Source organism: Camelus dromedarius, chromosome 31 (genome assembly GCF_036321535.1).
Source record: "Camelus dromedarius isolate mCamDro1 chromosome 31, mCamDro1.pat, whole genome shotgun sequence".
NCBI lineage: Eukaryota > Metazoa > Chordata > Mammalia > Artiodactyla > Camelidae > Camelus > Camelus dromedarius.
The window spans coordinates 5849981-5876352 of record NC_087466.1 but is presented as its reverse complement, the minus strand read 5'-3'; the positions used below and the strand labels follow the sequence as shown (position 1 = coordinate 5876352).

General features: G+C 41.6%; 1 protein-coding gene across 4 annotated transcripts; it reads left to right on the top strand.

Annotated features, from left to right (window-relative positions):
- The first annotated feature begins 86 nt into the window (after positions 1-86).
- EWSR1 (EWS RNA binding protein 1) lies at positions 87-26299 on the top strand. Of its 4 annotated transcripts, none has more exons than XM_010992307.3 (18): positions 87-238; positions 4307-4343; positions 4481-4532; positions 5780-5903; positions 6330-6347; positions 10397-10583; positions 12576-12743; positions 14270-14481; positions 15430-15610; positions 18391-18425; positions 18961-18993; positions 19319-19437; positions 22718-22847; positions 23715-23840; positions 24290-24452; positions 24921-25018; positions 25481-25733; positions 25906-26299. In XM_010992307.3, the coding sequence occupies exons 1-18, from the start codon at positions 226-228 to the stop codon at positions 25943-25945; spliced, it is 1989 nt and encodes a 662-aa protein (XP_010990609.2). In that variant the 5' UTR covers positions 87-225; the 3' UTR covers positions 25946-26299. The 4 variants fall into 4 exon arrangements, with proteins under 4 accessions (XP_010990609.2, XP_010990608.2, XP_031298841.1 ...); XM_010992306.3 differs by having other exon boundaries at positions 18388-18425; XM_031442981.2 differs by lacking the exon at positions 6330-6347.
- The last annotated feature ends 73 nt before the right edge of the window (positions 26300-26372 follow it).

Here is a 26372-nt window from a genome sequence, read left to right as displayed (position 1 = left end):
CTACTTTGGCTCCGCGTCACATCCGGTGCTCTTTAGAGAGGAGTAGGACTAGACTTGAGGGCGGGAAGGACGAGAAACCTGTGATTCATCCCTCCTTCTCCCACCCCTGTAGCCTGGCCCGATGGTAGCGCCCGAGGTTGCGGATTTCGCGCCTGCGCAGTGCGGCGCCTAGAGGGAAAGCGAGAGGGGGACGGACGTTGAGAGAACGAGAAGGAAGGAGAGAAAATGGCGTCCACGGGTGAGTGTGGTGGAACTGCGGTCGCGCCGGCGACGGCCAAGACTCCCAAGTCGGGGGCTGCTCGTCTTTGTGGGTGGCTGGGACGGCTGAGTGGACTTGCCGAGAAAGGTGTGAGGTACCCGCCGCGGCCCGAGGAGCTCGACGGCCGGCGCTCCCTTCCACTCCCCTCCCCCCACCGGGCAGGCCGGTTCTGGAACCTTCCGGCGCCCCCAGCGCGCGGGGGGCTCGAGGCGGCAGGGGCGCGCGGGGTCTGCCTTGGCCTCCATTGTGTGTTGGCCGTCCGGCCCCGAGCTCTCTGGGCCGCCCGCCACGTGGGCGGGGCCTGCGGCCTCAGGGGCCTCGCGTGGGGGTGGGGGGAGGGCTCGGCCAGGCCTCGAGCCCCGCACCCCGAAACCGGCGCAGGGGGTGCCGGCGGCGGCTCTAAAAACCGCAGGCCCAGTGCCCCTGTGACTCTCCCCACCTAAACTCCCATTTCTAAGGAGGCAGCCCAAGCCTGGGGGTAAAAGCAAATAAACAAAAAAGGCTTTTCGGATTTGTGAGCCGAGGGGCGCCGACCTATGAGCGGGAGCCCTGTCATCCTTAATGCCGGGTCGGTTGGGGCGACCGGTCGCCGAGTTACCCCCTCGGCGGGTTCCAGCTCCAAGCCGAACTTCTGCCCGATTGGGCTTTCGACGGAGTGCCCCCCTCATCCCATTTACAGCCACCCAATCGTCTGACTCTTCTGGCTTCATTTTTACCATTATTAATTGTCCTTCCTTACCCAAAAAGCAATTAAGTGGCTTCCCAGGGCCATTTTTCAGTAAACGCCGAGGGAGATCTGTTGTATAATAAGGCCATCCCGCATTGTGAGGCCAGAAATCCCCACCGAAAGAAATGTTTGGCCTCTTTGACTTAGGAGAAACAAAAGGCCCCAGTCGGCGTATGAATTTGCTTAAGTAATCGTCTCGCACGTTTATTCATTCGCCTAGGTTAAGCCGAGAGGCTTGTTTATTTCGTGGACTGGTAGAAGAGAGGGGAAGGAGCCGCGTCCTGGACTTTGAAAGAAAGCCGGGTGTGGGAGCTTGAATATGATGTGTGGGGTGGTCCTTGCTGCTCGGAGTGTTTTAAGAGTGTAGCCTAAACACGACCTGCGGTTTGCAGCCTGTTCCTGCACTAACCTGCGGTTATTGGTAGGGTGGGGCATTTTTGCTTCTGGGGGTATTCTTAGGCAGCCGGACTACAGGCATTAGAGGCAGTTGGAGAAGACCAGAGGGAAGACGGGGAAAGCTCTGGGTCCTTCAGAGTTTTCATTTGAAACGGGTCCAGAATCCAGCAGAAGGACAGTTTAAGAACTCTCCCCAACTGTGTGGTCAGTAAGCAGGCAGGTAGATACTGGCTATTAGTGCTAGGGAAAGGGTTCCCCTAGAAGAGTACCACGATCCAAGACTGTGTCTTGGTGGGAAGTGGTTTCCTTAGAGCTCTTTCCACCTTCCTTTTCCACCTTCCTCTTCCCTGCCATGTTTGAATTCTGTAAGGCGGGAGTGCTTTTCTCCCTTCCCTGTTAAAGTTTGGGGAGTAAATACGTGTTCATATTTGTGTATGGCTGGACAGTCCAATTTTTTAATCTGTTTTGCTCAGACTGTTCACTGGTAACCACCTACATACTATATTAGAATTACAGTTGTGGTTTATGCAGGCACACAGTAGTTAGCCCTGGCTAGGGGACCTTTGGGGAGTCATGTAACTTACCTGGACTTTGGTTTCCTTTCATTCAGAATGAAGGAGTTAGGCTAGACCTTTTAAGAGCTTTTTGAGCCCTTAGATTCTGACCTTACAGGAAAGCATTTTGGCTCCCACAAAGTTGTCCCATAGTGACTGTAACTCATGATGTAGTCTGGAGCTCTAAATCTCTACAGTTGGGACTGTGACTGCCCTAAAGTATCTTTTAAAAAGCCACCACCTTGGGTAATGCTAGATGTCTTTCTTCCTCATGTATAGCATATGTAGAAAAGTACTTAAAGTTTCTGGCCACTTGAACAAAAAATTACAATAGACTCCCAAGTAACCACTGGTCAGACCAAGAAATAGAACATTGTGAACACTCTGGAGGCCCCCCTAGATCACAGCCCCCTCTCTCCTCAAGCTGACCTGTTTTTTTAGGGTAGTCTTCAGCTGCACGTTTAGAAATTAAAGAACAGCGTAACTACTAAGTAATCTGACCAATGTATAGCTGTAGATTTTTGAAGCCATGTAATATTTATATGCTGTAGATAGATAACATAAGTTCTCATGAAACTCTTTTGCTACCTCCTTTAGCCCACCAGTATGGGGCTAAATCAGCTGGTTTCCCACTGATCTGAGATCATTGTTCCGTATCATCTTTGCCAATTTTACATTTTACATAACTGCACTTGTGTGAAAAAGCAACATCCTCTTGTAAACATTGAACTTAACATGTCAGCGATTTGGAATCATTTCTCACAGAGACCTCAGCAGAATGTAGGTTGAAATACTTGATTTTTGATACTTCACTGGTGTGTTTATTTTGTGACTACCACAGAGAAGAAGTGATTTGCATTTACTTTTTATGTGTCACATAGAGAGCTAAGATTATGTTGAACAAATCAATTTGTTCATTATGGATAACCTTTGGCAGTTGATTTGATAATACTGGTGATTCAGGGTTCTGAGTTAAGGGTATACAGAGGAAGGAAAGTGGTCTAGTGAAGTGTGGAGAGGTGAAAGCCAACTTAAAGTGATGGGTTCAGCAAAATGCCCTCCGGCTAGGCCAGGTGACCTGTGAGGCAGACTTTGGATAGAGTAGGGATTGAAACCCCTCCGTGAAGAGCTGTCAGATGTTCTTGCAGATGAGAGACTGCTTTGTGATTGGAAAGACCTGGTCGGCCTTAATGGCAGTATTGTCTTCTAACATAGAATAATATGTGTAATTCTTGTGGAGAGCAAAGAATTAGGCAGGGTTTTTAAAAAATAATTACTTTGACTTCTTTAAAATATATATATGTTAATCTAGTAGTTCCACTTCTTGTAGACACCTCCGTAGACTAGAGGGGGGTTTTAAGTCCCTTTCTGTGCATGTAAATGTCATACGAAAAGGAAAATTTTAGAATGGTTTATTCAGAAAGAGGGGAGATGGGGAAGAAAAATTGTGGGGGGGTTATTTTTTAGTTGGAGTCACTTGAGTTTTTAAAAGATGCTATCTAAAACCAGATTATTCCCCAAAAGATTAAATGCTTTCACCTCTGCCAGTTAGCATGATTCTGCCTGAACTCTTCTTTGCTGGGACTCATAATGCGTTTAGTTTTTTTAGTTATTCTACACATGTAGCCCTGATACAGTCAGCAAACCCTCTGGGGCACTGGATTGAGATGACTGCCCTCTTGTTTTCTGCCATGTATTTCACAGTCCTGAGGAAGTTATGGTTGGTCTAACTTGTTCAAGTGAGGGAGTGATTTAAAAAAAAAAGTTTTTGAGGAGATGTAGCTACTAATGTAACCATTCTCATGTTCAACATTGTAATATTGTTACATGCCCTTTTGGAGGGGGGTGCAGGGGGAGGTAATTAGGTTTATTTATTTATTTTTATAAGAGGTGTTGGGGATTGAACCTAGGACCTGGTGCATGCTAAGCATGCACTCTACCACTTGAGCTATACCCTCCCCACCTACATGCCTTCTTTTTATGTGAAGATAAAACTTCAGATCTTCTTGGGTTTACCTTGTTATGTTAGTCTTAGGATGTTGATCATGTATTTGAAGTGACAGCCTGTGGTTAAGGGGGGTTTGTGGTTATGGGAACATGCAAAGTATCTTTGCCAAATCAGCTGACCTTGACATCATTAGCTGGCAGTATATTCAAATTTTCTGAGGTTAACTAGCCTAGACTAATTTTTTGGTTTGGTGTTGAGAGATAAGAGGTACTCATTTGGTTGGACCTGTGTTGTCCTGTAGATCCTCTCAATACAGGTTAAAAATATTCATCTTCCTGCCACCTGAATTCCTCCCCTCCTTTTTCCTTTTTCCTTGTAAATGCTGGCTTCACCCTATTTTCTTCTCTCCTTGTTTTCTCTAGATTATAGTACCTACAGCCAGGCTGCAGCCCAGCAGGGGTAAGTCAGACTTTTACAACAGTACTTTGGATATGATTGGTTGTTTTTTTAGAGTAGAGTTTTGTCTAGTTGTAGAGGATTTAGTAATGGAATCTGGATGTTCTCTATTCAGTTTCTGCATTTAATTTCTCTTACAGCTACAGTGCTTACACCGCCCAGCCCACTCAAGGATATGCACAGACCACCCAGGTAATCTTTAGGACAATTACATGTGGCTGCATCCCCAAGTAAAATATTTTTGTCAGCCATTAAAACAGTAGCTAGCACAAATCTTTTTCAAAAACTATGTAATAAGAAAGTATAATGTGCTTGTAATCATAAAATGCACAGGCATTTAAACTTTGAAAGGGAATGTCATTGTAAATGAAACTGTCCTCAAACTGGGAGTTACTAGCTCTCCTTTCTAGTATTGTTTCTCGAGTTAGGTGCCTTGCTCCATGCTTGTTCCTTCTACCTATTTTATTATGTTTAAATTTATTTAGCTTAATCATACAGCAGTTCTGCAGAGGAAGGTGATACTGTGACATTTTGCAGGTGAAAAAATTGCAGTATATGGATACTACATTTGCCAGTGGTTGCACAGTAAGTGATAGGTCACCTCTTACGGCTGCCTGACTAGAGGGCTTCTGAGCTCTTTCTAGTACATGAGTCTGTGTTTTAAAGCCTAGGCCAACAGATACTAGAAATTAGCCACCTAGTGTTCTCAGGATCACCTCAAATTCTGAAATGACTTATGGCATAAAATGGAGACTGATAGCTCTGCCATGGAAACATTCTGGGCCAGGCAGAATGTGATACCTGGCGGATCTTACATAATTGGTCATTCAGATCTAGAATCTAATCTTGCTAACATCTGGAAGAACAGCTTATTCCTTGCCAATTTGACATATTACTGATGTCCACATTCAGAAGATAGTATTTTTGATGTGCTAACCTTAAGGAGACATGCGCTGTTCTTGTTCATTTTCTTTGAAGTGGTGTGATATTTTTTAAATCCTAGTCTTATCTGAAAGTCCAGCTTTCGGAATTGTCTGACAGATTTTAGCCCTGTTTTCATTTTCTTTCTCTTTGTTCATTTAATCTTCCTAGCATTTGTTCCCATTTGCTAAAACTGTGCTACACTTTAAGTGCTGGCAATTATACACCTGTCATTGCTTATCATCTGAGGGCATCTTGTATCTCCTGTATCATTAAACTGAGATTTGCCTAGTTATTTCAGGAACTTTTTTGTAGTTTTTGAAAATGAGTGGATTAGTTAAGGGGAAACAAGCATTCATGATACTGTAATCACCTGGGGTTTTTTAATCTTTTTGTTAGAAAACATATTTTTGACTTCGGTTTTCCAATTTAGGAACTTAGAAGTAAGTCAGTCCATTTTATTGCTAAAATACATGGTTCATATGTGAAGTTCTTGAATCCTTTTTTTTTTTGAGCAGGCATATGGGCAGCAAAGTTATGGAACCTATGGACAGCCCACTGATGTTAGCTATACCCAGGCTCAGACCACTGCGACCTATGGGCAGTCCGCCTATGCAACTTCTTATGGACAGCCTCCTACTGGTAAGACTGGAGAGACTATTGGGTCACATTACCTGGGATGTTTGCTAAGAAGCTTGTTACTGTGCTCTTGCGTATTTATTCTGGTCAGTACCTTGGCATCTGGGAATCCTTTGTTCTTAGGAGGAGCTTGATTTTTTTGTTTTGCTTTTTTCCTTTTCCTTATAGTCTCCTTGAAGGATCTTTTAATAGAATGTGGGTGGGATAAAAACTCCAAGGGGAAAAAGAACTTTTCCTTTTAATTGTTTTATACAGTGTATTGAATAATCTCAGGACAAAGTGGAGAATATGTAAAAGATTGTACTAATGCTAATACTGGGTAAGAATGAGCCTTCTTAAACTGAGCTGCTTAAAAATCAAACTGATTTTCACATCTGTTTGCTTCATCTGATAGTGTGCCCTCTACTTTTTGTTTTGTGCTTTCCACAGTAGAAGGGACCAGTACAGGTTTGACTATCCTGCTCATTCTTGCATGGGAAATGCTTTCCATCTTGTCTAACCCTGTAATGTTAACCCTTAGGTGTTTCCATTTGTTTAACCCTCAAACTTTCTAACATCACACACAAGGCGCTAATGGAAAGCTGCTTCAGGTGCCATTTGCAGATCCATGTCCTTTTTCTTTATGTGATTTTGGGAAAGGTTTTACTTTGTTTTATTTTACATTATTTTGTGTCAAGCCTTAATAATAGCTGTTCACCTTCCCAAAGGTATTTCAGATGACTACTCCCCAGCTGATTTCCTTCTACTCCCTAAGGGGTAGATTGCATGATTAGATTTACTTAGAGGAACAGATTTCCACCCTGCATGTATTATGTTTGTCTGTTGGTTGGTTTCCAGTCCAGACACATTTTATTTTCTGTGTAAGTGTTAATTATTTTAATCCATAATGTGTCTTAAATATATATAACACCATTCCAGGGAGCTAAAAAAAAAATTCTAAGAATTGGAATAAATTGTATCCTAATACTGGGGTTGAGAGTGGAGTGTGAAAATTTTACAATAACTTTTTTATGTGTAGTGCTGTGTAACATTTCAGGATCCCTACATTCTCCCCACCACCCATTCCTATCATTATTATAAGAATATTTAATACAAAAATCTTAAAAATGTAAAAACTTATTTTTCAAACTACCTTCAGTCCCCAAGTTATATATAGTCTTATCAGAGTCATTAGTAGGGAGAAATCCTTCTGTAGTTTGTCTCACTGCATGACAATGTCTTGGATTTGATGGGAGGTACTTCCTAATCTAGTTAATGCATATTGTTAAATAGGATGGAAAATGTTTACACTTTCTGTGGATGTTAGTTGGCAACTATAGGAAAAGCTGGAACTGAATGCAGTTTATATTTTTAGTGCAGAGTTTTGAAATTGTGAGATGAACTTTACATATTTAAGTTATTGCATTTTTAATGAGATATAATTGACATATAACATTAGTTTCAGGTGTATAACGTAATGATTCAGTATTTGTGTATATTGTGAAATGATCACCACAATAAGTCTAGTTAACATGAATCACCACACATCCTTTTGATGAAAACTTTTAAGAGCTACTCTCTGCAATTTTCAGATACACAGTACAGTATTGTTAACTATAGTCACCATACTGCATGTTACGTCCCCATGACTGATTCATAACGGGAAGTTTTGAATCTTTTTGACCACCTTAACCCATTTTAAAAACAGAGTCTGAAAATAATACCGCTTTGATCTAGCCTTTGGAGTCTTTGGGTCATTTTATGGGAACATGATAAAGTCATTTATCGGAAACACTCCTAGGTTCTATAGAGCTGTGTGTTCACATTGTCATCGGCTGAAAAAGTCCCATCATGACTGGGCATGAAAAGTGTAGGACATTTTAGTACAGAAACCAGTACCCCTGATGAACAAGCGATTGCACTTCATAAGGAATGTTAGTGTAGACTTTATAGTTATGGAAGACCTTTTATACCTCCCCTAATTCTCCCATATACTTTTGGAGTCTAGGAACTAAAATTAAACCTGGTGAGCTAACTAAGGCTGAACCAAACCAAGTTAAGGACCCTAACAGTAGTAAGTAGGTTCAAGTACACTTAGTACTTTTTTCCTTACCTCACATTGCATTGATAAAAAGTCATTGGGTAATTATTAGAAGAAATATATGAAAAAGACTCTTTTCTAGAATGTTTTTAAATTAAGGATCATGAGAAGGGGGCTATAGAAATCTCAACTCATTAGTTGAAATACGAATCATAAACTTTAGTTTTTACTGTTCAAGTTGAACAAAAATTTTGGTTGGTGTGATATTTCTTACTCATTTTTCCTTAAAGTAGTCAACGCATAATAGATGTGTTATATTTCTGCTTTTGGTCTCTTTTACTGTTGTTAAATCATTTTGCTTGGCTGTTTGTGCGGGTACTACAGATTAATTAAAAGATTATTGATTAACCTAGTGTCTGTTAGTGTAATCTTTAGCATTATAAGGATCTGTTACTGGATAGTTTTATGACATGCATTATTGCCCTTACCAGTTTCTTGTTGGTTTTTAATTGTTGTAAATCTTATAGATGGCCTGTCACGTAGGGGGAAAAATCTGTGTAGGAGTAAAAGGGTAGGTGGAAATAGATTCCAGTTAAATTTAAATAAATGTGTGCTTTATATGGTTGACATTAGGATTCTGCAAACTTTTAAATTAAATTTACAGTTCACATGAACAGCATGCCAGCTCAAGAAATTTCCCTTGTTTTGGCTCCCCATTTTGTGAAATACGCTTTCACATACATTTCAACCCAGCAGATTTGAGAAAGAGATTACTGTCTTTGTATATAATTAATTTCAGAATCTCCCTACAATATTTGGGATGGAGAAGAAAGTATTATACTCTGCTACAAAAGGTGACACTTAAAGATTGTACACAGGGAAGTTGATACTTGTTTTTGGTTAGTAACATGTGTACAGTAAAGACACCTTATTCTAACTGAAGTTTAAGACTAAGACCCTAAATCTTAACTAAAATAAGCAATCGTCATTCAAGATTATTTTAAGTACTGAAAGTTTTTTACTTCAGTATGATTTGGATTTTCCTTTGATGGACATAAATGCTGACAACTAGACATAATTTTTTATTGCATGGCTTACTTGTGCTCATTGCCTAGGAGGGAGGAAAGCCAAACATCAGGAAAGATTGTAACACCTCTTACAGCAAAGGGACTCAAGTTAGGAGCTGCAGGTTTGAGGGAGTTGGGACTCCAAGCCCAAGTTCCGGATGAAAGGGAACTTCATCTGATTTGGCAGAGGCAGGAGCTAGAGAGGAAACCTAGCTTGGTTTCTGCACACTGTGAGGGCAGATCTATAACACTTGGTTAGAGAAATAGCAAGGGGACTACAGGATTCACCTTTATTGTTGAGCAGGGAAAAGACCCATTAGCTTGTGGTAGGTAAATAAGAGAAATGGGGGTGGGTAATTTGATGACTAGCCCAGAATCTCAGATTGTTTTATTATGTGAAAAACATTTAACTTTTCAAGGTTTATTTTGGGAGTGTTAAGTTTAACTTAAAATATTATTTATCAAAAAAGTTAAATAGGATAACCTTGGTCATGTATACATAAGCAGATATAATTTGTATATATAATATCTTTTTGTGCCATTTCAAATCTTAGTGCTGGTAAGAAGCATTTTCTTAGTTGTTTGTTACCCGAAACAAAATTAGCAGTTCTTAGAGTGTTTAATCAGTTAATACCTCTAACTGAAAATTAAATACGTATTTTCTTCAAGTTCCAGTTTCCTTAAACATAAACTGCCCATGGTGCTTGGGGCTGAAAGCAAGTAATTCCATATGATAGGTTTTAATGCTAAAACTGGTAGCTGGATCTTTATTTTATAGCTATTTTAAGATGCTGTGTCATCTGCCTTTTATCTCCCATTCTGGGACATTTGATTCCTGCTGGGGAAGTTTTGGGGTACTTAAGTACTTAGTTGAAAAACTTAAGAAGGCCTGTTAGCAAAACCAATATAGAATTAGCAGAAGCAGACTTGTCTCCTATTGAATGCTTTCAAGGGAAGCAAAGGGAGCCCTTTTTTCTATACCAGCACTTTTCTGTGGCCTACTCTCTTTCCTCCTGTTAGGTGTGGTTTAGAGCAAAAGAGACAGTGCTTTATAGGGAACTATATTCAGTATCTTATAGTAACCTGTAATGAAAAAGAATATGAAAATCAATATATGTGTGTATATGTATGACTGAAACATGCTGTACACCAGAAATTAACGTATTGTAACTGACTGTACTTCAATTAAAAAGAGAGAGAAAGACAGTGCTTTGCTGACAACTAAGTATTTTCAGAGAATTTAGGCTTTTAAATATTGGTTTGTTGCTACTTTTACTGAAGGGGAGATATTTAAAGGGGTAAAGTATCATGATGGTTGAAAGTACATGGTTTACAAATTGTTCTGCCAATGAGCGTGTAGGCAGATCTCTGAGGAGCCAGAAATCTGACGTAGCTCTCCTTTGTTCTAGGTTATTCTACTCCAACTGCCCCGCAGGCGTACAGTCAGCCTGTCCAGGGGTACGGCACTGGTGCTTATGATACCACCACTGCTACGGTCACTACCACCCAGGCCTCCTATGCAGCTCAGTCTGCGTATGGCACTCAGCCTGCTTACCCAGCCTATGGGCAGCAGCCAGCAGCCACCGCGCCTGCAAGGTAAGGCCCCCGTCACTTGCTCCTCACGCTGAGGTGCAGCAGCGTCAGGCTTTCAGGAAAGAGAGCAACCCTGTACACTTAGAGAACTCGTGACTTGGTTCTTTTTTAATGCTTACTCACATACTTAGGTCTCAACTGTTCTTCCGTCCTTAACAGTCACACCACACATTGTTCTTCATTTAGTAGAGAAATGGTGCCATCCAGGGGCCAAAATGAGGAATGTCACTGAGCGGGTTGTCTTGTTTCAGAAGAGTGGCCTTTTCTTCGGTAAGAGGAGGCTATTGTATTTACTTTGCTAAAGCTGGAAGAAAATTGAGTGGTTTCCTCACAACTGTTATAATTGTACTGTGATGCTTTTCCCTTGGTTTTATTGACCCTGTAAATGGGTAATAGCTTTCTCTGGGAAGAGCACTGTAGTTCACAGTTGGGGGTGGGGGGTGCATAGCATCACGTGTTTTCAAGAAATAGTTGCACGATCCAGTTGTCAGGAAGGGATATATCCATATCCGGAAGTCAAACATTGGTGTCTCAGCTTAAGGAGTTGACATGATTATCTCTGTATTATGTATTGGCTTGGTAATCTGATACCACAGGCAAGTATAAATTCTTAACTGGGGGCCCTGCTATGGGGTGAATATTTGGGCAAACTAAGTTCATGCTCCATGACTGATTAGCAGGTAAACAGTATTAATTACTACTTAACAGAAGATTTCAGGTCTTTGCTTTAGGCAATGCACTTAGGTGGCTTCTGCATACAGTCTTGAAGGAACATTGAAATCTGTTTGAAAGAAGACTTTTTAGGGACTAAACAAGAGATCAACTTGTAACCTAGACTTTTTGTCTGCTGTAGAGGTAAGAAATTAGCTCTGGCAAACACTGAGATTACTTCTAAAATGCACAGTGAGTAATCAGAGCTACTTGATAGTTTACATCTTCTAGACAGCCTGTGCAGTGGTTAGTGTTAAACTGATTCCTGTAGGGCCCCATTTCAGTTGACCTAGAGTGTTCTCAAATGTTTGAAGTCCTATTGCAACAGTATATCCAAGCCACAGGGGTGGGGGTTATGTATTTACTTGTCTTTGAATTGAATAAATCATCCTTTTTGGTTCTTTTTCTTAATTTTTCAATTCTTAACACTTTATAACAGCAGTTTATCTCGTGATCAGTGACAGCTACTCCGTTTTCCACTGGAAAGAGGGGGCTTGTGACCCATTTCAGCTCTCAGAGAAACCATTACTTCCACTTCCTCTCTGGTCTGCCTGCTGATTCTTGGGCTTGGCTTGAAATAGCTCAAGCTCATTTTTTACAACGCTGTTATAAACTGTTAGGGCTGAGGGGTAGTAGAAAACTCTTTGTTTTTTTCCCTTGGGATTAAGATTGGTTTTTGTCACTTAGCAAGGATATTTCCCAGTTCATGTGTGTTTGTCTCCCCGTCCCCATGTGTGCCCCTGCCCTACTCTGGTGTTTCCATATGGAGACTTCGGGACATGATTAATTTGTGGCAGTTTGTGCTAGGAAATTTTTTTCAGGTCTGTTCTTAATAGATGACAAACGTAAACCCACAGCTTGTCCAAACTTAAAAATGCCATGGACTTTTGTAAATGTTACTCTAATCTAAAATTTGCATTATTAAAGTTTCTTATTTGTCTTTAAGTCTTTTTTGAGAAAAAGCATTTTCTTCCCACACAAACCACCTCTCCTCTCAGGTCTCTTAAATTGGCAGCACAAAATACTGTAACTGCCTTTTATAGCTGTTGATATGGAATGAATGGAACGTGTCAGTCTCTTCTGTGAATGTGATTGATTCTCCCGTCTTTAGTGTTCTCTTCCAGCAGACAGACCAACACTTGGTTTGATGTAGTTCACTTTACAATTGCATTTCTGTCCAAACTCAATCCTAACATTGCCTATTGCTCTTAGATTGTAGAGTTCTTACCCAAGAGTTTTGTGGTTGAGAAGAAAGAAGTCTCACTTTTTTATTTCTCCTTTTAGACCGCAGGATGGTAACAAACCCGCTGAGACTAATCAACCTCAATCTAGCACAGGGGGTTACAACCAGCCCAGCCTGGGATATGGACAGAGTAACTACAGCTACCCCCAGGTGCCTGGGAGCTACCCCATGCAGCCAGTCAGTGCACCGCCATCCTATCCTCCTACCAGGTCAGTCTCCTCACTCTCCTGCTCAGGGCCTCCAGTGAGCTAATAGAATAACAAAACAGATTTTTTTTTCAGGCTGTTGACCAGCTTGGTTCTGCTTCCTCAGGTGAGATAATGTTATCTGACTCTTCCAGTGATAAGTCTGACCACATACTGTACATTAAAACCTCAGTCCTAGGTTCCAGTAGCATTGCCTGACAGCCAGAAACTCTTCTCTCTAAATACAAAAACATTTTTACCACTCTAGGTTCTTTCTTTTAACTTTGTTCTTTCAGTTTATTCATGTGAGAAACAGAAGTGCATGAAAGCAGGTAAACAGAACCATAGAAGCCACCTCCTTCAATGCAGTTGAGATGGTAAAGTGCAGGATATTGTTTAAAAAGAGAAAGAAAGAAACTTCACCTTAATCACTTTATATTCAGCTTAATTTAGAGGTCCATTCATGCACCAGTCTCTTAATGGTTAGGCTCAGGCCTTTCTGTCCTTTTGACTAAGGGTTTCCTTGTTCTGCGTTTTGTCTTCTGTTAACCACACCAGCAGCTGTCCAGTAAGTAGAGGAAGGACTGCAAGTTGTATCACATTTAATTTGATGCAAGTTTTCAAATGAATTTTCTGAATTGTGTCCTAAAGTGTTTGCTTAGTTTTGGTAGAATTAGCAGTTCCCTTTTGTACTCATTTCATTGGTTTATACATTAAAGTGCAGCAGACATGAGCAGGTTTAGGAGCAAATCCATCTGGCTGGGTAAGTGTCTCTGTTCACCTTGGAGCAGCAGCGGCAGGGCTTGAACAGCCCTCCCACTGGGCCCGCCCACACTGCTACGCTGAGAGCACTAACCTGGCGAGTTGAATAGGTACCCTTGGTATGGAGAGAGGCTTTTGGATCCTTACAGCTCTGGTGAAGGAGGTAGTGATAGAGGCTTAGTTTAACTGTACTTAAAATTGTAAACTGTGTTGTCTTTTTGTTTTTCATTATCATGGTTTATCCAGAGTTTAGTACCAGTTCTTTGAAGCTTTATATCTGTATAAGAATGTACCTTTGGTTAGTTTCCCTGCTGTGTAGATGACATGTAAAGATGAGTATCAATCTAATACAAATCTTTCATACAGTACCTTGATTCTGACTTTCCTTGTCTGTCTTTTCTCTATTAATGCTCAGATTTAATGGCTGATGAGCCATGTCTGAAAGTTTGAAACTATGTGTATACCAAAGAAATTTGAAACCTAGACTTTTATCCTTAAGAGGCAAATGATCACACAGACACATGCTGAGTGGCCTTGTATTTCCAGAAAAATGGTCATCACTCAAGGGAATTATTGAAGGCAACCTTAAAATATCCCTTCCCTCTCATTCAGAGCTTTATTCTCAAAACAAAGATATTTGCTTAATTTTACATTCAGTGATACGTTGATAGGTAGAAAGTAATTACATTTTGAAGGGTTTCTATGTCACATACTATGAACGTCTCATATTAGAGGACTTGAAGAAGTAAGCCACTCCTTCCTAATAAGCTCTTTTTTTTTTCTTTCAGCTATTCCTCTACACAGCCGACTAGTTATGATCAGAGCAGTTACTCCCAGCAGAACACCTATGGGCAGCCGAGCAGCTATGGACAGCAGAGTAGCTATGGTCAACAAAGCAGCTATGGGCAGCAGCCGCCCACTAGTTACCCCCCCCAGACTGGATCCTACAGCCAGGCACCAAGTCAATATAGCCAACAGAGCAGCAGCTACGGGCAGCAGAGTGAGTTGCTAAGAGAGAAAACTAAATAAGAATGATGATGTTTGGAGTTTTTGAAATGGGGAAATGCTCTTTACCGTTGTATACTTTTGAAGTCCAGGATGCATCTGAGGGTATAATATCCTGGCTTTTCTCCAACTTAGTTATTAGTATGCCTTACAAGAAAAGAGTTTGTAACTAACCAGAGAAATGTTTTAGAGTGCCAGCCCTGCTCTCTTTGGGGAGGTCACGTGCAGTAGGTGAAGCCAGCATTCCTTGCGGCCTGCCCACCCCAAGTCAGAGAGAGAGAGCAAGTAGTTACTGAAGAATACTGCAATTTTGATAGTCATGTAAATGCTGTGGGTTTTTGGGGTTTTCTTTTTTTTTGGTTGGGTTTTTTTTTTTTTTGGTTTTTGTTTACATTCATAAAGCCAAAAAAAACCAAAAAGAAAACCTCACAGAATATTTAGTTTTACTTACGTGGAGAAGTAACCAAAAACTCAAAGCTGACTTCACAATATAATCCCTCCCTCAATTGTTGTTGTCTTTTAATTAAATTCCAACCATTGGTATGTCTCGTTACGACAGTGAGACGAATAGTGCTACTTGATGGAGACCACCTCTTAGCAACACCCAAGAAACCTCAGCTCTTTTTATTTCTTGAGTGTGGTTTAAAGAAGCAGCTTTTGGAGACATCTTAGGATACAGAACCCTGTAAATTGTTGGCCAGAGTCCCTTTTTTTGTTTGGGAGTGGTTTATTCTAACTATATGAGGTTACTTCGGCCTTGATGAACCAACAGTTCTTGTTGAACTTTAAACAGCCTACTGATTAGGGGTGCTTAATCAGGTGTAAAGAAGATGGTGCCTTGATTAGTGCCTTGCAGTTGAGAGTTCTGTGATTCCAGGAGGAAGTACAACAGGCAGTGGTGTAAATGCTGATCCATGGCTTACAGATGTGACTCTTTCCTCAGGTTCATTCCGACAGGACCACCCCAGTAGCATGGGTGTTTATGGGCAGGAGTCTGGAGGATTTTCCGGACCAGGAGAGAACCGGAGCATGAGTGGCCCTGATAACCGGGGCAGGGGAAGAGGGGGATTTGATCGTGGAGGCATGAGCAGAGGTGGGCGGGGAGGAGGACGCGGTGGAATGGGGTAAGAGCAAACCTTTTCTCCTTTTATCTAATTTTGTTTCATCCATAGGATTTTCAATGGAAAGAAGGGACTGAAAGATATAAGAAATTTATTTCTGCATTTCCATGGATAATCTGATGAGCCCAAGCCATCTTCCAAAACATGGAAATGTCATCTGGGTGGCATATATATATATATATATATGTAGTGGCAGTTTGGTTTTTTCCCTGCCAATCTACTTGGTTGGGTTGGGGAGAACAAAGAATGGTTTTGAAACTAGAGCTTTCAGTTCCCTTCATGGTTTCCAGAGGTCAGAAGCCTCTGTGGGTAATAGAGTTGGGATGGAACACACACAACCCTTCTAACAAACCTAGGTTTTTAACTAATTGCCTCTGAATGGTTGTCTTGAAATACCTGGTATATATACTGCAGAAAAGGAATGCAGCTGTTTTCCACAATGTTTGTCCCCAACTTCTGTTTGTACTTGAAACTGTTGAACATAATGATGAAGATCTTGGTCCCATAACCCTTTAACTATGACCTGAGTGCACCTGGTACACAGAAAAATCCAATAGCTTTTTACACAGTTATGTATATAATTATAGGATCCCTCTCCCCATTGGAGATTTTGAGAGTCTAAATCGGTTTGACCATTTTGATTAATGGCACAATCTGGTTTAGAAAACTGTGTTTAGATCAGTAACAAAACCCTGCTACCTGTGCCTGCCCTTCCCCTCCCTTCTCCCACCCTCTTCCCTCCCCAGTGGCTATACTTTGATGAAGGTGAGGTATAATATTGGTTAACATAATCCAGGAGGCTCAGTTCTGTGTGTGTTCTGTCCCTGTATAATCTAGTAAAGTTATGCAGAATGTTAATACAAATATAAATTGGACTTGGTGCCACTGTTGGTTCAAGGGAAAACTGAATAGAATTTCTTTTTTTTAGAAATGTACTTCAAAATTAAATTAAAAAGTTGATCTTTAATTTTTATATTAGCAAATCTGTTTACTATTGAATACTGGTTTAAAGTACTATTTTTCATATTCTGCATAACTTAAAAAGTCTTCGGTGAAATCTTTATTGGAAGAAAGTTATTTTACAATATGTAAAAATTTATGAATAATTTGGTATAAAGTAAAATTAATCTTCTGATTTGGAGAATGTCATTCCATTATAAAGGTTTCACTTTGTGGGTGTTTTAAATAGATGTAGACACTTGAAATTACTATCATCACGTCTCCAATCACCTAGAATTCTTAGTATTTTTCTATTGCAAAACCAATTTCAAGTTTATTTATTTTAATTCTCCAGAAATAATAATTCTACTAATTTTGCTAGTCTTTGCTAGCAGAGGGGTACCCTCTTTCTGGATGAAAAGTTTCTCCTGAAGCCATAGGAAAAAATCATGGCTTTCCCCATAGGTTTTTCAACAGACTGTGAAGCAGTCGGTTGGATCCTTTGGGGACAGGACAAGGGCCTTCCCCTCTCCCCTCTTTTTTATTGTGGTGTGGTGATGGTTTTCAGTGTCTTCTGCAGGTAAGGCACTCAATGTTGTTAACATGCCCTTTTTCATTGCCTCAGTATTTTGATATTTTCATTGGCTGTTAAACGTGGAAACTTTTTAACATGCTTTGTCGCATTTATATGCTACAGGTTACAAAGTGAGAGCCTTGTATACACTTCAATACTTAAAAAGTACCCGTACTCAGTACTCAGCCGGCAGCATAATGAAAAGTGGGACTAGACACGGTGTCCATATGGAGAGGAAAAATATACATAGAATATTTTTAACAAAATGTATTCATTGTATAAATGGAATCCTTCTGTAACTTTGGTAACTGCATACTTGTTGTTTGGTAATGAACCAGAGGAGGTATAATAATACTCTAGAATTGTGTAACATTAAAGTGTAAACTTTTGTGTTTAAAGAGAGAGAACATTTTATGGTGTGTACTTTTAAAAAGGAAACAAAGCTGCATGCAACAGCTTGAAATTGTATATTCAGGTATTAAAGGTGCAATACTGGTTAGAAAAAGCTCAAGGCCTCCCACTGAGGAGCTGCCTTTACTTGATTTTAAAGGAAAAAACCCAAAAAGTCCCAATTGCTATTTCTCCCCCCATTAAAATACATAAGACAGTGATTTTATACTGCCACCTCATTGTTCTCAACTTATAACGTCTATAAAGTTGCACCCCCAGTCCGTGGAGCCTTGGTATTTGTTGTAAATTCTCCTTTCACAGCGATTGTTAAACTCATTAGTGCCCTGAAATGTATGGCTTTATGCTGAAGATCGGCTGGATGCGTCCTCTGGTGTGTGCTGTAGGCCTTTACTGTGGTGTCTCCTTTATTATACTGTTACTTGTTAGGAAGCCCAGGGCCTCACTTAGCTCTCCCATGGGAGAGGTTGAGGGTGCACCTTTATGAACATGAAAGGTTCATCACAGCAGTTGCCCCAGCTTGCTGTTCCTCCATACCAACTCTCCCTGTGTTTTAGCTGATGGGGCGGGTGTTTAGGATGTATTTTTTCCCCAGTTTGCCAAGTATTGCACTATTAATACCAGCCCCTGAAATGAAAGGAAACAACCACACTGGTGTGTACAATCAGACAAGAAAGGTTGTATATAAAGGAAATTTGAGCAAGCTGCCCTGAAGAAAGGCATAGTGACAAGATGAGAGAGATGCATTGTTTGGAGATGTGTTTAGCCAGTGCCCTTCTTCCCCACGAGCCCCCCCAAGGCTCAGAGCGGTACTGGCTTTTAAAGGGAAAGGCCTTCATTTCTTCGTTTATCCCCCCAGCAGCGCTGGAGAGCGAGGTGGCTTCAATAAGCCTGGTGGTAAGTTTTTGAGTATTACCATGGATAGTGTTTAAAAAAAAATACAGTCAGTTTTTAGAAAACTATGATTTTTTATTAGTTTCATAAGCGGTTTAAAAATGATCTATACAAAAGAGACTAATGGGTACTGCCGGCATTGTCTTAGGGGTAATAAGGTTAACCTATGGTTACAAAACAAAGGGTAACTTGAAGTATTGAGCAACTGCTTTTGTAATATGGGGGAGAATACGTTTTTAAATTTGGTTTATTTGGAGGAAAAAAGTTGACTTAAATTTAACACTAATTTGGCACATAAGCATTGAGAGTGTTTATTTGGTTAATGGTTTAAAAGCAAACCAGCAAAGAAAAAGCAAACCCTAGCAAATCTTTCACAAATGTTAAAGGGGCACTGCTCCATTTTAGCAGTGCGAGTCATTTTGAATTTAAGAAGCCCCATCAAATGGTGGTGTAGTAGATAGTTATGTGTGTTTGTAAGGTTTGTAGCTTGCAAGACGTGCACTAATAATATTTTATATGATCTTTTCCTGGTTGGCAGGACCCATGGACGAAGGACCAGATCTTGATTTAGGTAATTTTGAATTCCTGAATTTTATATTGTGCTTTATAAAACAAATAGCACAGAAGTAAGTGCATATTGGAGTTCAGCAGCGTGGTAGATTGATGTGATATTTTTGCTGTCAAGGGCAGTCTGGGGCTTGCTTTATCATGAGTGACTACTCATAATAATCTTAAACAAAAACAAAGTAAACCAAAAGTTCCATGGCATTGTTTTTAGTGTGGTTGGTAGTTCTCTTAGCTTTGTGGTGAATACCAGTGGGCAGCAGTGACCAGTTGGTTAATAAGCCCCCATAGGTACATGGCAGTAACTCCTTCTGTGTACTCTTCTCTGAAAGGCCCACCTGTAGATCCAGATGAAGACTGTGACAACAGTGCAATTTATGTGCAAGGATTAAATGACAATGTAACTCTAGATGACTTGGCAGACTTCTTTAAGCAGTGTGGAGTTGTGAAGGTAAGTAAAAGCATAACTATGTCATCTGGCAGATCTTCCAGCCACAGAGCATTTTAAAGAGACTTGAGAGTTTCTGAAGTTGCTTGACTTTTCCTCCTAGACTGTCCATATATGGTTTGCTTATTAAAATACATGCCCCCCCAAAAGCCATTTTTTAATAGGAAAAGAAATGCTAGATATGGTTTAAGCATACTTGATAACTCGGGGTCATTTTTATAATTATCAGTTAATTTGTAAGAACACTTACATGAATACTACTTTTTTGTGAAATGTAGAACATAACATAGTTTTTAAAATAATGAACACTTGTGTATCTGTATCCCAGCATAGGAGGTACAACTTGATGAGTACCTTTGAAGTATGTGGTATATTTCTCCCCTTCCTAGTTTTATCCTTTCTCCCCACTCCCATCTTGAATTTTATCATTCCCTTTCTTCACTTTATAGCTGTACCCTCAGTAATACTTTGTTTTACATAATTTTGGAGAACATTTATTAAATAAGGCAACACTATTCTGGAATTACACTGGGAACAAACAGATCCTTGGAGTTTATGTATAGTGGGGAGCATACAGTAAAAAGGAATATTGTTGTGTGTGTTCAGTGATAGTTAACTATTAAGGAGGAAGAAGTTTGGGCATCCTGTGTTTCATTTAGAAGTATATCACAAGTTACTGATACATTTTCTCAGTAGACAGTTGGACTGTTTCTAGCTTTTAAATATAGAAGCCACGCTCTAGTGAACATTCTTGTACATGTCCCTGGTGCACTAGCTTCTCTAGTGTGTGTACGGTTGATTCTTGTTTGTCTTGGCAGTTAAGTTCTGTAAAGTCACTACAAACACTGAATTAGTGACTGCTGAACCACTGCTCCTAGGTGAAGTATGTGCACAGACATACGTCTCACGTAGACCATAATCATCAACTGTAGAAACAGCTCATCCTGACAGATCCTGTTCACTTTATCTTACAAAGACAACATAAGGGTCAGAAGTGTGACTTGCCTAAGTTGGTATTCAGATTCATCCAACTAGTCCCAGAGCCAGGACCTGTCAAGAACACTGCCCCGTCCCCCCACTCTCATCCTCTGGTCATTTCTGGAGAGAGCTAGAATGAAAGGGGAGAGCATCACCTTGTTCCTCCTCAGCTGGGAACATGTGCGTCAGGCAATTTCAGTTTTTCATGCTCTGTGCATGTCCGCAGATAACCACCAAAAGTGCCACAAGTGCTGATTTTGGAGTTAGAAGTAAATTTTGACCAGTAGGCAAATTTGCAGATGACTGAATCCATGAATAATGAGACCTGATTGTACCCAGGTGTAGAACTGCTCATTCTTAAGGTGTGTACGCTTTTATCCTTGCAGAACAGCTGGTCCTGCCAGCACTCGGACAGTACTTCCACCACAGCCTCACCCTACTGGGCATCCCCTGATTTTTTTTTTTTTTTAAACTTTCACAAGTCTGGTAGAAGAATGTGGAAGTGTGTTTTAATTTGCTTTTCCCTGCTTGTTAATAATGATAGTCTAATGGCATGCTGTCTTTGAAATGCCTGTTTGTGTCTTGTACTCACTTTTCGTTGGGAGGTTTGTCATTTGTTGATTTAAGTGTAATTCTCTGTACTGTCTGAATGCTGATCCTTGTTGTTGCAAATGCAAGTCTCCCAGTTTGAGGCTTTTTTATTCATTTTCTTTTGAATAATAGGAGTTCTTAATTTTAATGTAGTTGAACTCATCAGTCATTTCTTTACTAGTTTGTGTCTTTATTTTCTTTATTTTTATCTATTTGCGAGACCGTTTTAGTCTGGCAACATCTTTTAAAAGATCCACCTTTTCTCCAGTGGTATGTGATGCTATCACATAGAAAGTGCTACCCATACCTGGATCTATTTCTTGGCTGTCTGGTATACCTTTGTTTATTTGTGTGATCCTGTGCTAATAGCACTGCCAATTAGTCTATGCTAAATCGTGATACCTAGTAAGGCAGAATCTTCTGTTTTATTCTTTTTATTCAGGAATGTTTTACTGTTTACTCCTTGCTCTTCTATATATATGTTTTAGAACCAGTTTATGAAGTTCCTTAAAAAAAAAAAACCCAAATGGATGTTTACTGAATCTATAAGAAATTGACATCTGTATAATACTGAGTAGTCTTCTCTCCCCCACCATTAACATCATATTTCTCCATTTATTAGATCTTTGGTAAAGACCATCTCCTTAAAAGTTCTGCAGATCTTTATTAGTTTTATTTTTAGATTTACTTTTCAGTTAGTGGTCTGTTTTGAATAGCATTTTCTGATCCAGTATATAGAAATAGTTGATTTTGGTAAATCTTAAATCATGTAAGGACATTTTTCTCTCTACTTGTGATTTATATTATGCTATTTATTCAGTATGTGGGATTTTTTCCTAGTTAAAGTAATGTTTACTATCAAAATTTGGTAAAATGAAAGATTAAAAAATACACATCCTATCATCCACATCACTGTTTTGCCACATTTCCTTTCAGTTTATGTATCCTTTATGAAAACAAGGTGTTAGCATGGGCCTGTGTATATAAATAACTGTTACCTTTTTTTAGCCCTATGAATAGATACTGTTAAGTATCACTAGATATATAAACATGTGTATAGATTAGACTTTGATCATATGCACATTTAATGCAAAAAAACGCATGAAGTCATATTCTTGTGCAGTGTGGCTACTGAATTCAAGGCACTTGTATCTGGTGTTGAGCTGAAAAACTAGTCATCCGTTCTATCTCTGGAGGAAATACTGGCTGTACTGAACTTGAGATAATCGAGAATCCTTCTAGCACACTACATTTTGTATGTTGTACTTAACGGTTTAAGGGTAGTTTTTACTTTATGTGAGACATGTCTAATGTGATGACATCAAAGCCTGTCTGCGTCCTGAGAGGTGGCTGCTCACTGGGTGCCTGTTAGTGTGTCACACGGGGTGTTGGGACAGGTGTAAGGACAGGAAAAGATAGCTGGGGAAGGAATGGGACCTGTACTGTTCACAACAGTTGGGGACTTTGGGCCTGTTTGGGTCTTTATGATAAAACACATCTTAAGAGGAAAAAGTCATCTAAGTGCGTATTTGTCATAGCAGTTTAGGAAATAAGTCACCCATAATTCCACTACTCAGATAAATTAACATTCTTCTGTGTGTCTGGAAAATTGCTGCTTTTGACAGTATCAAGGACTTCGCTGAATTCCACTTGGATTTTTTCCTGAAAACTAGTATATTCTGGTCACAGCTTAACTCCGTTATTTTACGCCTAGATGAACAAGAGGACCGGACAACCCATGATCCACATCTACTTGGACAAGGAAACAGGAAAGCCCAAAGGTGATGCTACGGTGTCCTATGAAGACCCTCCCACCGCCAAGGCTGCCGTGGAGTGGTTTGATGGTAGGGACGCTGGGTCGACAAGGGCGCACTCCTGGCCTTCTCAACTCTGCCTCCCCTGGGGCACACGGGGGGGCGGGTCTGGTGGCAAGTGTTGCATGTGACAACTTGTAAGTAAAGAAAAGATCTTGCTCTAATGTATTAATTTTGGCTTTTAGAATGTCGTCCTCTGAAGTGGTTCTAGGGACCAGGGACAGATAGTTCTCCCCGTGTGGCCATAGGGCATGGCAGGGAGGAGGAACGAGTCGTAGGAGCAAGAAGACCCTGTGTCTGCTCTGGATGCCTGTTGGGAAGCTGCTCACCTGGCTCCCCTCAGCCATATTAGGACCTCTTTGCTAACCCTAGATTAAGAGATCCCTTATTTTCAGTCATGGTTGTTCAGATCCACCTTGCTAAAGTTGTTAGTGCTTTCCTAAGCAGCGATACCAGAAAGTGCAAAAACCCCACAGCTATCTGAGCCATGTACATTTACACGTATCTACATGCATGTAAGTGCAATTTATATGCATTTATATTGACATTGATCTTGGAATTTCACTTCACACAAAACCAACTTGAAACTGTCGGGTTCTGGCTCTCCCTCCCCTGTTGGCCACCTTGTGCTCTGCTGTCCCTGCTTCTCACCCTGGTTTGTTTTTTTGTTGTTGTTGTTGTTTTTGTTTTTGTTTGTTTCTTTTAATGAAAGGCTTTCCTGGCCTTGCCAGTAAGAATCCAAGGGAAGATCATGGGCGAGCACACTGATGCAGTGGGAACGATTGGGCCTGATAACTGGGCGGGCTTGGTGAAAAAGGAATTGTCTACTGCCTGATCCCTCAAGGGGGCTAGGAATTGGAGGTCGAGAGTAATTAATGTTCTGTTACCTTGTTCCAGGGAAAGATTTTCAAGGGAGCAAACTTAAAGTTTCTCTTGCTCGTAAGAAGCCTCCAATGAACAGCATGCGAGGTGGAATGCCACCCCGCGAGGGCAGAGGGATGCCGCCACCGCCGCTCCGGGGAGGTAATAACCGGACGCTTTCTCTGGGCTGCTCTGTTGCTTTAAGAGGTCTTTTAGTACACTTACCTTTGAGAAAGTCGATTTCTGTTTCTAGTGAAGGCAAACCTGTTAGAAATACTGAAAAGGTGTGTAGAGTCAGTAGTAGACTATCAGTGCTGACGACAAAGTTGGGAGTGAAAGGAAGAGAACAAGAGGAGGGGTCAGGGAGGCGGGAACCATGCTGCCTGGGGGTCAGCCCAGGGCCTACTGTTTATTCATTCTGCTTTGATCACTCGGTCTGTATGATAAAGTCGTGGAGCTGACTGCAGTTAAGGACAGAGCCCTTGGGCCTGGGGGAGTAACGGGCCCAGTGATGGGGCAGCAACGGCTGTGATCTCTTCTGAGTCCCTTTGATTCATATATCTTGTAGCACATCTGGTGCTGTAAAGAGGTGATTTGTCCTCTTATTTCAGGTCCAGGGGGCCCAGGAGGTCCTGGGGGACCCATGGGTCGCATGGGAGGCCGTGGAGGAGACAGAGGAGGCTTCCCACCAAGAGGGCCCCGTGGTTCTCGAGGGAACCCATCTGGAGGAGGAAACGTCCAGCACCGAGCTGGAGACTGGCAGTGCCCCAATCCGTATGTACTTCTGGCAGATCGATAGCCTACTAGTGAAGGCGCCTGCGTCTCAGCCCGTTCCCTCCCTGGAGAGGCCTGCTGGATTCTTTTTGTCTGGAGGAGCATAATGATTGCTCTGTTGCGAAGCAGGTGGCCTAATCAGACCTTCCCCAGCTGCTTCAGAGCCTTCAGGAGGTCACAGGTCCACACGTACATGGTGGTCCAGACATTTTACTAGAACGAATGCTGGTCCTGTGGTGTGTTGCTGCCAGAGGCTGTGGCTTGGAAGCCACCTTCTGTGGACAGAGCCCCTTAGTGGTGTTTGACCCAGGTGCCGCTGGTGGTGGTGGTGGTGGTGGTGGTGGTGGTGGTGGTGGTGGTGGTGGTGGTGGTGCTGGTGGTGGTGTGCAGGCTGTCTGCAGGTGGTGCTTGTGCTTATTCAACTTTCTTAGTTCAGTAAGTGATTTTTGTTGTGATGTAACTCTGCAGGGGGTGTGGAAACCAGAACTTCGCCTGGAGAACAGAGTGCAACCAGTGTAAGGCCCCAAAGCCTGAAGGCTTCCTTCCACCACCTTTCCCACCTCCGGGTAGGTACCCTTCTCTTCTTGGTATTAAGCCTCTTCCGTTAACTTGGTGGGCTTAGTAAGTGAACTGCAGGTGCCCGTGGCCAAGAACCAGGTTGGTAGTTTTAGCAAGGGCACCCCTGACTCGGTCTTTTTAAGTCACACTGTTTGACATGGGGGTTGGGGTGCTGACTCTCTCTGTGCAGTCAGACTAGTCAGCCCTCCCCTCTGTATCCGCCAATTGTGTAGTGCTGTAGTTCCTATTTAGTGAGAAAATATCAAAGTTTAAGTGGACTCGCATTCAAACCTTTGTTGTTTGAGAGCCAACTGTAGTTCCATCATCAGTTCTAAATTGTGACCCAGGTGCTGGGGTGAGCCAGGGACCTGTTTCTGCTCTGAGAGAAGACACAGATCCTGGGGGGGACTCTGCATCACCCATTTTATATTGGCGCTGATTGTCCTCTCCTGTTCTTCCCCTTACCTTAGGTGGTGACCGTGGCAGAGGTGGGCCTGGTGGCATGCGGGGAGGAAGAGGTGGCCTCATGGACCGTGGTGGTCCTGGTGGAATGTTCAGAGGTGGCCGTGGTGGAGACAGAGGTGGCTTCCGTGGTGGCCGGGGCATGGACCGCGGTGGCTTCGGTGGAGGAAGACGAGGTGGCCCTGGGGGACCCCCTGGACCTTTGATGGAACAAATGGGAGGAAGAAGAGGCGGGCGTGGAGGACCTGGAAAAATGGATAAGTACGTGGTGGTGAAAACCAGCTGTGGAGGTGGGATGTGGCCCCTTCCTATCTGTGAGCGGGTCTGACCAGCTCTGGGAAGAGGAGGCAGGAGGCTGGGCTCGGGGCTGCCGGAGGGCTTCCTTCCCTCTCCCCAGGTTAACGCCTTACCCCTTCTCCTTTCTGCCCTGCAGAGGCGAGCACCGCCAGGAGCGCAGAGACCGGCCCTACTAGACGCAGACCCCACAGAGCTGCATTGATACCAGATTTATTTTTTAAACCAGAAAATGTTTTAAATTTATAATTCCATATTTATAATGTTGGCCACAACATTATGATTATTCCTTGTCTGTACTTTAGTATTTTTCACCATTTGTGAAGAAATATTAAAACAAGTTAAATGGTAGTGTGCTGAGTTTTTTTTTTTCCTTCTTTTAAAGATGGTTGTTTAAGACTAAACAATGGGAACCCCTTGTGAGCATGCTCAGTATCATTGTGGAGAACCAAGAGGGCCTCTAACTGTAACAATGTTCATGGTTGTGATTTTTTTTTTTTTTAAATAAAATTCCGAATGTTTATAAACAGTCATCCTTCTCAGCCTCTGTTCCGCAGCCGCTGCTCGTCTCCTCGGAGCCTCCCCCTCCACCCAGGTTGCTGCTGG